Source organism: Leptodactylus fuscus, chromosome 4 (assembly GCF_031893055.1).
Source record: "Leptodactylus fuscus isolate aLepFus1 chromosome 4, aLepFus1.hap2, whole genome shotgun sequence".
NCBI classification, from domain to species: domain Eukaryota; kingdom Metazoa; phylum Chordata; class Amphibia; order Anura; family Leptodactylidae; genus Leptodactylus; species Leptodactylus fuscus.
The window spans coordinates 107,635,421-107,650,164 of record NC_134268.1 but is presented as its reverse complement, the minus strand read 5'-3'; the positions used below and the strand labels follow the sequence as shown (position 1 = coordinate 107,650,164).

The 14,744-nt window shown below is 38.9% G+C and overlaps 1 protein-coding gene across 1 annotated transcript in view; it reads right to left on the bottom strand.

Annotated features, from left to right (window-relative positions):
- Positions 1 to 14,744, bottom strand: part of DROSHA (drosha ribonuclease III) — a 206,783-nt gene that overhangs the window by 173,580 nt on the left and 18,459 nt on the right. Inside the window, exons 5-7 of the mRNA XM_075270897.1 lie at positions 9,271 to 9,412; positions 6,290 to 6,441; positions 181 to 261 (exon numbers count right to left, since the gene is read on the bottom strand). Of these exons, the coding sequence (XP_075126998.1) occupies positions 181 to 261; positions 6,290 to 6,441; positions 9,271 to 9,412 (375 nt within the window). The remainder of the gene's footprint in view (positions 1 to 180; positions 262 to 6,289; positions 6,442 to 9,270; positions 9,413 to 14,744) is intronic.

The window sequence follows — 14,744 nt, the reverse complement described above, 5'->3', positions numbered from 1 at the left end:
ATATATAGATTTGGTCAGGAACTTACTGTGAATTTTACCTTTTGCAGCAAGCCCATAGAAAATCAGCATCACTACCACATAATAGATATCCAGAATTTGAACTGATGGAAAATTATGCAACATGTGAATGCAAACTTAATGCACGCTACCCAAATTGGTTTACAGGTGAACATTTTTTACCTCTTCTCCTGGATAAATGCTGTGTCGAATTCCAGTCCTTCTGGCTTTAATGCTGCACTTACATAGAGGTCCAACATTCATCTGATAACACAAATATAAAATGAAAAGGGTCAGAATATCATCTTACCATTGCAAGCATATATTGTAAATTTTAGACTTCTAAATTTTTTCCATACAAAAGCTTAGAAATTCCACTATTATTACAGATAAAGGGTGCATTCAGACTACGTAACGCCGGGCGTGTATGAGAGCCGTACACGCCGGCATTACGGCAGACTGCCGAACACTTCCCATTCACTTCAATGGGAGCGCTCGTAACAGCGGCGTTTACGAGCGCTCCCATTGAAGTGAATGGGAAGTGTTCGGCAGTCTGCCGTAATGCCGGCGTGTACGGCTCTCATACACGCCCGGCGTTACGTAGTCTGAATGCACCCAAACATGTGTAGCAACGTTAACCCAAACTTCTTCAATTGGTTCAAGCGATGCAGTGTAAGATCTTATCACAGAAGACAATAAAAACCAATGAAAAGTCATTGAAAAACGTTTCATGATCAATGACTTTTCATTGGTTTGTCTTGTATTTTGTATTACCTTGCAGTTTAACCAATCGCAGAAGTTTGGATTATGAGACTTTGAGACTTCTGGCCTTTTTTCCAGTACGAACAAAACTAAGCCAACTTTTCTAAAATTAATAGATATCTACCTGCTCGGTTTCTCCTGCTTTGTAACAACTTGCCTGCAGATCAGATTGAAACGCCCCAAGTTGTCAGTTACCATTGGTCAGAGTTAAAAGGGAACCTGCCAGACTGTTTGGATGACTAAACTGTCAGCATGCCTTTATGTAGCTGGGGTTTAGGGTCCTAACCTCTGCATTATACCGATGACTGCTATTATATCCTTAGAAATCAAAGCTTGAAGATAACCCATGTTCTCTAGGGTACTCTGGCATGCATGGATATGTGCAGTGAAGCCAGGGTTAATGGACAATGGTACTCTTAGGGGATTATTTTACTATCCCCCTACAAATCAACACTACATAATTGACCTGACTTAAATTACACAACCTATTTTATGTGAAACATTAATATTGTGCATAGGTTGTTCGTGTTCCGGAATATGAATATGCTAGAACAGAACATGGAGTCTTGTGAGAGGTCCCCTCATATTTACATAAAGCAATCAAGGAGACTAAAGCTCAACTTGACATTATATTACCCTACACCATTGCCAAGGCCTTGAGATGGACCAAATGAACTTACTACTATAAGCCTTACCAACCTTTAGACAATATCAGCCCATTAATCAAGTTTTGATAATACAGACAAGACTAGGACACACTTCCTACCACCCCAATCACATCTATGATGCTTTTCTGTAGTTTTATTCTATGCTCAACTCTGATGCACAACAAGATCATTCCTAGCTTGTTACAGACTTCCTGAAATACACCCTGCTTCCTTCATCTCAGATGACTGGCACTTCATAAACAGCCCTTTAACAGCTGAAGACTACAACAATCATATGAAGCTATGGAAAGCCCCAGGCCCCTAAAACACTACAAATCGAGCAGTCTTTTCCTTCTTAGGCTCCGTTCTCACAGAGTAATGCGCTGCTCATTTAGACACGTAAACGTGTGTCAGAGCGAGGCACTTCAAAACAGATCCCATTGATTTCAATGAGTGCCGGCTTACGCGCGCTACACATTGAAATCAATGGGAGGCTTTGTAACCCATTGATTTCAATGTGTAGTACGTGTTTACGTGTCTAATGTTTAGCACGTGTTTACGCGTCTAAATGAGCAGCGCGTTACTCCGTGAGAACGGAGCTTTATAGGGTCTGACAACTCCTGGTCAAGATCTAGCAGGATCAGTCTGAAAATCTACTTCCCCCTCCCTAATTACTTTAGTAAATAAACTTGTCTTTATGTTGCAAAGGAAAAAGATAGCCACCCCCATTGGCAGACTCAGGTCAGCTTTGTGTATATATATATATATATATATATATATATATATATATATATATATATATATATATACACACACACACACACACACAATTTTATGTGTGTGTGTATGTATATATTTATATTACTTTTTAATACAATATACCCTGAATTAAATATATTACTTTTTAATACAATATACCCTGCATTTTAAAAAAAAATCACTAAAATTAAACTTTTTTGTCAGTAAATAAATATATGCTTACTTCAAGAGAGAGGCGTGAATATTACAATGCTTACACACAGCCAGACCCACAGGTTGATTTTTATTAACATTTCTACCCATAAATAATAAAGATATATTCCTTAGCTCTGACCATCCAAATGCCAATGGTATCAAGTAGTTCTTGACACTAACCACAGACTAATATATATAAAAAAGCATATGATACATGTACCTTTATTCTTCCAAGATCTGAAGTCAAATACTTTGCAATAAAGCATTAAATAAAAGCAATCCTCTCCCTGCCCTGTATGCTGATTTAATCCATTAGCTAGTGTACTGTTGACCGACATCAGTGACTTGCACTTCCCCTATGATGTCTGTCACAGCTCCAATGCCTGGGAGCGACTTGCATCATCCTACTAAATGTATTAAACATAAAATCATACCAGAAAGGTGTTTGCAACCTGCAGCTTTTCAACTATTACACGACTAAAGCTTGTACAAATTTCTGACAGCTCCTGACAGGTTGAAAATGACATCTGTAACTAAACCAGTTATATAATACTAAGGTATGTTCTAATTTTGAAGTTTTTTCACCCATTTTCTTAAAATTTTAATACTAAAAATTCTCCCTGTGCCTCACTGAATCCACAGAAATTTTACAATTTCATATGCAATGAACATATAAGAGAATGGAAGAGAATTACTTTAATCTCAGAAATAATACCACTCCTGTCTATGGCCTGTGTCTTCCACTCAAGAAGTCTATCAGCAGTGTGAAGTATATCAAACCAGTAACACAGATACGTCCGCTTAGCTGAATCTAATGCCAGACTGCTTATTTTCTTATAGTGAAATAAATTCTCTCGGCAACTGATGTATGAATGAATTTTCATGGGGAACTCGCATTACATTCAGGTAAGTCTGACCTATCTACCTGTGTGGCTGGCTTAATATGCTTCATCTTGGTGACAGACTCCCATTAGTTGCAATACCAGACACCACCAACAAACAAGAAAAGTGCAGTTTCTGGTGGTAGGTAGAAATCAGATTTCCTACGTGGGACAAACATCATTTACTGACCAGCAAGAACAAATTCAGGCAGATTGGATATTTAGTCACAGTGCTAAGATGTAGCAACCTGAAACACACAAGAAGTAGATGAGCCCTTGTTTCACCTTATATCAATGACATGTCCTATGTCATGTTTCAGTGTTATTTCATTTCATATACTGTATTATAAAAAGGGTGTCTACATCTAATCCTTTTCTTGCATGTTACGAAAAAATGTATATAAACGTGTCTAAAAGTCTACACATAAATGATCAACAGCCTGTAAGGGGAAGAGTTAGTGTGCACGTTTGATTTTTAATGTATATGCTCTAGTATAAGCCGAATTTTTCAGCACAGTTTTTGTGCTGAAAAAGCCCCCCTTGGCTTATACTCGAGTCAAGCAAAAAAAAAAAATATATATATATTTTTTTTTTTGGGGTGGGGGGAGGGGTATATGACCAGCCGCAATAGTAATATATAGAATCTCCCATAAAATAGTGTAAAAAAAAAAAAAAAAAAGCTTTAAAAATATATATATAATAAAAAATTAAGTAAATAAAAGTTATAAATGACTCTTTTCCCTAGAATACATATAAAAGTAGAAAATGACTGTGAAACACATACACATTAGGTATCCCTGTGTCTGAAAGTGCCCAGTCTACTGAATATAGGGTATCTGCAGTGCTCCTGTTCCGTCGAGAAGGGGTTAATAGGAGCACTGCAGAAACCCTATATTCAGCCAGGCTGAATTCCAAGTGGGGGAAAAAAAACTCAGTCCTCAAAGCTCAGGGAAGGGGCAGACAGACAACCAAAACACCCCCTCCCCTTCCCCAGCAACTACTGCACCCAAAAACTCCGACCATTTACCGTATTTTTCGGACTATAAGACGCACTTTTTTTCCCCAAAATTTCGGAGGAAAATGAGGGTGCGTCTTATAGTCTGAATGTGGGTTTGCAGCATGGCCGCGCTACTGCCACCGCTGGTTTTCTTCAGCGGCAGTAGCGCAGCAATCCGCAGGCCCCGGCAGCTAAGACAGTCCCCGGCATCTGCTGTAATAGACCGGCGGATGCCGGGGAGTGTCTTAGCTGCCGGGGCCTGCGGATTGCCGCGCTACTGCCACCACTGGTTTTCTTCAGCGGCAGGAGTGTGACAATACTGTCTATGGGACTTGCAATCAAATGATTGCAGGTTCAAGCCCCCTAGGCGGGGGATATTAAAATAGTAAAAAAAAAAAAACACTTAAAAAAATATAATAAAAAATAAAATAAATAAAAGTTCACCTCCTTTCCCTAGAATACATATAAAAGTATAACATTACTGTGAAACATATACATTAGGTATCCCTGTGTCTGAAAATGCCCTGTCTACACCTGGCCCCACAAAAAAACCGCCCTATACATCCCCGTACAGCTGCAGGGTCACCTGTCAATGTGGCCTTGCAGCTGTTCCAAAACTACAACTCCCATATATTAAATATTTTACCATTTTTTGCCCTTAAATTTTTTTTCCCTATTTTTCTCCTCTAAAACCTTGCGTCTTATAGTCCAGTGCGTCTTTAGTCCGAAAAATACGGTATTTTTTGAAATTTTCTCGTAGCTGCTGCATTTCCCCTCCTCGGCTTATACACGAGTTAATAAGTTTTCCCAGTTTTTTTGTGGCAAAATTAGGGGTCTCGGCTTATATTCGGGTCAGCTTATACTCGAGTATATACGGTAGGTTGTCCAGCTTAAATGTTTTATTTTTTTTTAAATTAGACCAGGGGAGGGGATGCCTGTCGCCAATGCTCCAGTGCCCTCCCTGCACAGTCCCGTGGTGCTGCTCTGCTGTCTTCTTTTGCCAGAAGTACTCACCGGTTGTGACTGTCCTTTGCTGATTGGCCTCAGCAGTCACATGCGGCTGAGACTTCCATCAAATGAAAACAACAGAGATGCAGGACTGGACAATACTGGGACACACTGGAACACCGGGGACAGGCATGAAAAAAATGAATAAAATAAAAATGTATGCTGGACAACCCCTTTGACATAAACTGTTCCATTGCTGTCACATGTGTTACTCTTCTCTCACTATTGAAATACGAGCTTGACTTGATAGTCATCTGGTATCTGGTGCATGGCTTATAACTTCACAAAATTTACTTTATCTTTTGTATTTTAAGTTTAGTGTCAAGCATGGATGTCAAGGTTCTATTTTCCTCTGTAACTTCATGAAATTGTATGAACTCCATATTTATTATGGTTCATGTTGGAAGTTTAATGACTTAAAAAACGAATACACACTTATAGGCGATTCCAGGATTACTAAAACATGGCTGCCTTCTTTCAAAAACAGCATCGTATCTATCCACAGGTTTTGTGTCTGGTATTACAGCTCAGCTTTATTTCCTTCAACGTAGCTGAGCAGCAATACAAAAGACAATCTGTGGACAACGTGGGGTACACAGCAGATTTGTTTTTCTTATCCCGGACTACCCAATTAGTAACAGTTTTCACTTGAAATGCAATAACTGAAAGGATGGTCTCGGACACGGTGCTGTGTACATGATTATATTCAGGCCCGTATACGGTATTTATCTTTGTGCCTTGACCTCCTCTGCTCTGGCTGTAGCTCTGAATATGTTCACACTTTGTAAATAGATAGCAGTCAGCCTACTTTCTTCAATGTAGATTGAGTGGCATTCCTTTTAACACTCCAGGGTTTCTCATGAACGTTGATGTGTATTTTAGTCAGAAAACATTTTTTTCCCAGCTGAACTTATGGAGCTAGAAACGTATAATGGTTCCTACTAGTTCTGTCTTAATGTAACATCACTTCAGTAAACGCCTTGACCTTTTCACAAGCTATCCAATGCCTTTTGAGATGCTTGTATCATAACAAGTATACAGACCTGGCCAGGGTCATTATACCAGAGTTCTTCATGAAGACGGTCAGGGTGAGCTTTCTTTCTCTTTATTTCTGCAATCACATCAAAGACCTCAGAATCGGAGCTGCTAGAGCAGCTATCATCCTCTGTGTCGCAGTCAGAGTCACTGGAGCTCTCTGTCAACAAGATGGAAGAAGTGAATGAGATCTAGAGTAAAACATCGACTTTACTACATCCTCACAAAAACAGGCAGAGCAAATATAAATTTCAATGAAATAACCACGACATTCATACAGCATCTCATGACAGATCATATACTTTCTATTTCCTCTGTATTTAGGCATCGTTGTCAGAGAGTATAACAAAAAGAGATATTTTCTGCTTTCTCTTATATTCCTACAGCAATTGTCTTGCCATGCTTTATTGAATTTACAAAAGAACTTTATGTGGCTGAAATCTGAGTGATAGTTTATCCAGGGAACTACTGAGCCATATTAGGGGCATGCCAGGTGTTCCAGCTAAAATGTTGTATGATTTGTGAGTGACTAAAATGTCACTCACTTGTTCTTAATTTAATAGAAAATAATGACTATTTATAAATAAATGTACTTTTACTAGACATTACTGCTTTATTATCTTCCCAAACCACATAGATTACCTACATAACTTTACAAATATAATATATATATATATATATATATATATATATATATATATATATATATATAGACGAAGAGTGGAGACACTAGTAGAACCAGCGCATTACCAGGAACCTGACTGCCCACTTTTGTTGTATTGATTGGGAGCAGACAGCACACTTTCTCCTAGTGATGCTATCACTTATTATCTTGCAGCTCTGCCCTCATTTTTGTCTTCTTTCTACCCAAAGGCAATCCAGGTATGACGAAAGCTCCACAGTAAGCCAAAAAACGTTTCACACTGTATGTGGATTACTTATTTCATAATATCACCTTTAATAAATAACGAATTTCACAAGAATACTTACCGTAGTTCTAATTCTATTCTAATCTAGCAACTACTGCATATTACTCTATCCTCACTCATTCTACTCTGCCTCAATAGCAAACAACTCACCCAATTTCTAGGTCTGGACAATGCTATGGTCACTTCCTAAGAAAAAAATCAGCAATGTTTTCTAATTCTGCACACCTTTAAAACGGTAGCATGCCGGCAAGAAAATAGTTAAAAACAGTATTTTGTAGAGGGGATTCTAGGGTTTCCAAATATGTCTCTGTTATTTAGCTTTGGAACCCCTTTTTTATGTAAAGCTATTTTATTCATATGCAAACGAGGGGAAAAGGGCTTTACCCAGGAATCTTGATCCGAAACTAAAGCTAAGACATGACCCCAAATGTTTCACTCATTTGCATATCAAAAACAGCGGTTTACATAAAAATTAGGCTCCAAAGTTGAATAAAAAGGTATATTTGAAAACTGTAGTATCACCTCTAAAAGGTACTGCGATTAGTTTTACAATTCATTTTCTGATGACAGACCCCTTTTGGCTTCTATAAAAAACAAAAAGCAATCCAAAACAGTTCTATTAACCCCCCCCCCCTCCCCCCTGACAGTTTTGAATGCGTCCTGCTCAGGGTTTTAGCAAAGTACATTATAGTTTACCCCAAGCAGGAGACGTTCAGTGAAGCTGCAAAAGCAGACACCAATCAAACGGCTGTGGTGGCTAAAGTCGTGATCATGGACTTATTTAAATGCCACAAATCTTGGCTTTAAGACAAGGCCATGAGTGTACCCCCAGAAGTACCCTATATATCACTGGCTGCCATGGAGCTGCATATTCTGGCAGCTTTCACTGCAACCAGTGTGTAGGGGAACACATGCAGCTGCAGGGAGAGGAGATTCACTTATTCTTCTCCTGTCCCTGTGACTTCAGAAAGCCCCAGTGAAGGGAAATGTGTGTGTGTGTGTGTGTGTGTGTGTGGGGGGGGGGGGGGGGGGGGTTTACCATGGACTTTTATTCATAATATCAATCCCCATCACCAATTTAAGAGCATACCTACCATTAAACCCCTTAGATGCTGAAGTCAATGCAAACTGCAGCATCCAAGTGGTTTAACAGAAAAAAAATTTAATTTAGACATCTTTTTCACTCAGGGCCTTAGAACTGAATGACTCTTAGCTTTTTATATATTGTAAAACTATATTTTGAGGTGTGGAAAGCAACAAATGAACTCAGGCAAAACCCACTTCCATATAGAAGGAGAACGCACCCTTTGTGGCTGCTGACCCTAGTCGGATACCCCCTGATCCCAGTGATAAAAATGGTCACTAAACAATGGTTATTCTTATATGTAACAATATAAAAGATATAAAAGAACTTTGCTGTGGTAGTTTATTTCCCCTAAAAGAGGTCAAAACGGTTAACAGGTATAAACTACCAGCACGAAAAGCAACATAACAGTAACACTATGATAATATTTTTCATTATGTAAGAACATTGGCATTTATTTGTGCACGATGCTAGAAGACAACTTGACCTTTAGGAATAATGGCTTTTTAAGAAGGTGTCAAACCAAGCACATGATTAACCATTCACACATCTGTCAAAGTCTAAAGCAAGAGTCTAAACGTATAAATGTGTAACTAAATCACTATGGACAGGGATTTATGCTAATTACCAAATGACACAAAATGCCATGATTATTCCAGCATAATGTGCACTATAGCATGAAATGTGTTACCATCCAGAGAGAGTAGTGGAGAATATATGTGTCTACAAAAATAACCCCCTATACATATATGCTGCCAAGTGTATACCATGCAGAATAGCAATGTTCCTGCCAAGAATATTTACACTTTCTCAAAATCCACATCTCTACGGTGCCAGGCTTCAGGAAAAAAAAATATCACAACAAACATTTCCAGGCAGGGACAGAAACACCTCCACAGATGGTGGTAACACAGCTTTAATAAAAATAGTAAGACGAAGATAACAAGCACACAGAACAAGAACATAGTCTTCTTACCTAAATCCTCGTCTAATTTGGTCTTTGGTGGCTCCCACGCTGGCCTAGCAGCTCTAGCTTTTGATTGACGCTTGCCAAGTTCTTCTTCAAACTTGTCATACAAATCCCGTAACCTGCTTGTGCCGACTACTGTGGAATCGCCCTTTGAAAAGAATACAGCAGAATGACAACTGAGTATATTATTCATTTAGATGTAGCCATCTTCAAAAAGGGCTCACTTGCAAATCAGTACACATTAATAATAGGAGGAAGAAAACCGTGTGCAAGGGATGAAGCTGTTCTTCTGTGTCTTCAAGTGAAGCTTCTAACTGCGCCTCTGGCAGGATACACATAGTCAAACAGAGCAGTGCTCACGGTCCTCAAGAATTATTCAAGACAAAAGATTGTTCTTTTCATTTTAACAGGCTCAGCAAGACAGCAAAGTCAAAAAAAATAAACATTTTGTAAAATACTCTAATGTAATAATACAGACAGATACTAACCAAAAAGAAATAGGAAAGAGGGAGAGGAGGATGACACGCAGAACAGGATAGAGATCAGCAGGCTACCAGGGCCAAAGCAGTTTCTAAATTTACATTCACAGCACCAAAGTAGATTTAGATCACTATCACAGCTAGCTGGCGCATCTCAGAATAATGTCACATAGTGGATTTGCTATGGTGTTTGGCAATTAAACAGAAAGGATGACGAATTAATTTACATATTAAAAAGGGTTTTCCAGGTTTTTAAAGCCAATGTCTTATTCTCAAGACATCATCAGATTTAGATCGGTGTGGGGTCTTCTATTGGGACCCAAGTCAATCAGCCCCTTTCATTCCAAAACGGATATCATATATCATAAGGAATGTGTGACCAGTTTTATTTATTAAACCAGATCATGAAATATTTTACTTTTCTAATCTGTTTTTATTTTCTAAAAAAAAATTTTCTTCCAATTTTAGTGCATGATTATGGAGGCTGCCATCTTGCCTGAGCTTCTCATCCGCTCTAGTAACAACATTAACAACAGCATTAACTATAGCTATAGGCAGCAACAGACTGGAGCAGGCTCACTGAGGTCTATGAGAGAGTTTTCTAGACATTCTCTGTGCAGGAAGCGGCGTATACAAGCTGTGAAATTTTCTATTGACAGTACTGGATGCAATGACGGGGGGGGGATCTGTTTCCAGCAGGAACCAGCTGTCTATGTCAGCCAGGCACCTGCCAGCGATCGCATGGGTACACTGGGACAAATATATTCATCATGGAGAATCAACTGCCTCCTGCTGGCATCTATAACAAATTTGGTATGGTCACCATGCCCTGCCCATTTAGGAAAGTGGAATATTTCATGTCTTGTAGACCACTTTTCTAGTCTACAAAGCATAATATATCTGCCCCACAGAAGTTTCAATGTTAGTCTTTAAGAGGACCTTGGGATCCTGTAGGTAGTGGTGGTCTGACCATCTTCAGCTGACGTCATATGCACAGCTCCACTTTGCTCATACATAAACCCATTCTTGTTCTTTCCTCCTGAACATTCCCACACTGCTCTCAAATCAGGTTTTTGAATCTGGTGTGGTCATTATCCTATTAATATTATAAATGTGAAAGTTTGTGAGTTTGTGGGTTTGTGTGTTTGGATGTTTGCATGTTCGGATGTTTGTTTCTCAATCACGGAAAAACCGCTCCACCGATTTGGCTGAAATTTTCCACAAACATAGTTAATACACCCGATTAAACAATAGGCTACTTTTCGTCACAATAGCGCACATACGTTTGTGCCAGGACCCCCACAAAACCCAAACTCACACCACCATCTCTGCAATCTCACACACTTTGGACCATAGCAAGCCACAAAATTCATATTGCCCTCTGCAGCCTAGCCCCTAACCCCACACAATCACATATACATATACTTTACCACTTTGCCCCTCACCTTAACGATACTCCAGGAGGTTCTCTTTAACGCTCCGGAGCAGCCATGTTTGCCGACCCCCACCACTATGACAATCCGCGACACCGCCCACCCATGTCAATACCCCTAGGCGGTCTAATAAATGCAAAAAAAAAGTTTAAAAAAAGTAAAAAAAAATATATAAAAAAAATAAGGATTAAAAATTCAAATCACCCCTTTTCCCTAGAACACATATAAAAGTAGTTAAAAACTGTGAAACACATACATGTTAGGTATCCCCACGTCCGAAATCGCCCGCTCTACAAAGCTATACAGATATTTTTCCTGTTCGGTAAACGCCGTAGCGGGAAAAATGGTCAAAAGTGCCAAACCGCCATTTTTTCACTGTTTTGATTCTGATAAAAATTTGAATAAAAAGTGATCAATGCAATAACATTTCCCGAAAATAGTAGAACTACAAAGTACACCCGATCCCGCAAAAAAATACGCCCTATACATCCCCATACACGCACGTATAAAAAAGTTACGGTTGTCGGAATATGGCGACTTTTGAAAAAATAATTTTTTAACACAGTTTTGGATTTTTTTAAGGGGTCAAAATGTAAATAAAACCATATAAATTTGGTATCCCCGGAATCGTAACGAAACACAGAATACAGGGGACATGTCATTTTGGTTGCACAGTGAACGCCGTAAAACCAAAGCCTGTAAGAAAGTCGCAGAAATGTATTTTTTCTTCAAATCCACCCCATTCTGAATTTTTTCCCTGCTTCCCAGTACATTATATAGAATAAATAATGGTGGCATCATGAAGAAAAATTTGTCCCAGGAAAAATTAAGACCTCATATGGCTCTTGGAGCGGAGAAATAAAAAAGTTATGGGGTTTAGAAGGAGGGGAGCCAAAAACTAAAATAAAAAAATGCCATCGGTGGGAAAGGGTTAACTTCAAATACTTCTGTCCCAAAGTCACTATGTAAAGTTTCTCACAACACCGTATATATAGCAGCTCAAATACAAATTACATCCAACACAAAAGTCTCACGTATTCTCTGAAATACAGTAAAAACAAGATACAAAGTTACATTTCATATCCCATACCTTATACACAGTACGAAAACCTTACCCACGCCTGTATATACCCACTTCTACAATCACCGCAGACGAAGTCGCGGGTACCAGCTAGTTTGTAATAACTAAAGGGGGGGGGGGCACAGGATATAGCACAGAAGAAGCTGATCGACACAATTACCACTTATAATAGCCTTTCAAGTAGTAGCATAATGGGAATACCAATCCTGTATGTTATCCAAAGGGAAAGTAAAGCTCAAGATCTTTTTTTTTATTCCTTTAAAAAAAAAAAAAGGCTAGGGTAGCGCATACATATTTTGCCGCTTTTACGAATGGATGATCATGAATGCTCTTTGTGGCAAAACTCAACTCAGGCTAAAATAGGATCATGCTGAGTGTCCATATGCCTCTAATAGTTCATATTGACAGGAGTTATCCAGTTGGAACAACTCTTGAAATATAAACATGCTTACTTTTAGATATCAAATTACTTTCACAATACTTTCTTTTCAAGTACTAACCCCTTCTTGTTTTTAACCCCGTCCTGCTGGAGGACTTTTTCAATTTTCGTTTTTGACTCCCCCTCCCCACTCCTCCTTCCAAACCCCATAACTTTTATTTTTCCGCTCTCAGAGCTATATGAGGTCTTAATGTTTGCAGGACAAATTTTTCTTCATGACGCTACCATTGGGAAGCTAGAAAAAAATTACAAATGGGGTGGATTTGAAGAGAGAGTGCATTTCTGTGATTCTCTTATGGGCTTCATTTCTATGGTATACACTGTGCAGCCAAAATGATATATCTCCTGCTTTCTATGTGTTGGTACGATTTCAGGGATACCAAATTTGTATGGTTTTATTTACACTCTAAGCCCTTAACAAAAAATCCAAAACTATTCAAAATTATTTATTTATTTTTAGAAAAGTCACCATATTCTGACACTTATAAATTTTTTATTCTTCCATGTACGGGGATGCATAGGGCATCTTTTTGCAGTGTCAGGTGTACTTTTTAGTTAAACCATTTTGGGGAATTGCTATTGATTTCATCACTTTTTATTTAAATTTTTATCAGAGGCAAAACTGTGAAAAAAGTTTTTTCCCCCCACTATGGCATTAACCATACAGGAAAAAAAAATGTATATAATTTTTTTTACTTTAATTTTTTATTTTTTTTTGCATTTATTAGACCCCCCTAGGGGTCTTTAACCCCATGGGATCTGATCACTAATGCAATGCATTACAATGTTAATGCATTGCAATAAAAAGAATGTATATTGCAAGCTGCAAAGAGCAGCTTGCAATAGAAAGATATTGAAGACAAGCCTGTCATAGTGACGAGACGCCGGCTCCAGAACTTGCTCCAGTTGCCAGCGATCCCCGGCAAAATGTGGGCGCCTGCGTGCGGCCAGTAAAATGGCGCCTTGGTCAGCTTTGATCAAGGCACCAGAGGGTTTAATGTCCACGATCAATGCAGGCCCAAATCACGGATTAACGCCAGGTCTCTGTTGTATAAAACAACAGAGACTCGGTGGCTATGGGGACTTCTCGACTACCGGTTAAAAGCAGAGCAATGGTGTAAGAAAAAGACCGCGTGGTTCATCTAGCCAAAGATTCTTTATATTATTTATTGTGCAGGGTGGTTAAAGAATCTTTAGCCTTTAACGCATAACTAAACTTTCGGACAACTTTTGACTTTCAGGCAGGATTTGTGTTATTAATAAATTTTGTAATATGCAGCCAAAAACATTGCAATAAAGACCACTGTGGAAACTCATTTTGGTTTCTTCCGCAGTATTTTTCACAGAAAGTACGGTCCCTAATTTCTGTCCCTATTATACCTACAACATTTTTGAAGTTGGAGGTTTTCCGCTGCAGATTTGTTTCCTGCAATGTGTTGATGGGATTAGACAAAAGCCCATCCACTTTGCAGGTACTGCAAAACGCAACGTGGGGCCCTGCTGCCCCATGAAAAAGGCTCTTGGAGGCTACTTTTAGGTTGTGTACCTTTTGATAAATGAACTTTGACTGTCAGACATATCTCTATGATGCACTAGAACACATTTGCATCACAGGTCAGAGAATCAGGAGGAGCTAACTGTCATCTAGGTTGTTTTGGTATAGCTGTTAGGTGCTGAAAGCATGCACACATGATGAAAAGGCTCTGGAAGATCTAGGCAGATGACCAGTACAGACACAGTTGTACCCCTTTGCTCAGACCATTTCCAGAAGCGTAGCAGAAGGAAGTTTGGAGCATTGACACCCATAAAGTGTCCTGCCACAGTCATTCAGCCATTACCTTTTTTTTTTTTTTTTTTTTTTGTAGTGCTGTCTTAAATGAGAAACCTGGACTGTAATAAACACCTAATTCTACAGCTATTGATTAATTAGAGGAGTATATTAGGACTGTTTTTCTGTTACTACTGACAAAGCTGCCACTAGGGGCAGCGATTCATATGGTGATTCTATTTCCCATGTAGCCCTTGGGGTGGCACCTTTTTTCAATTGA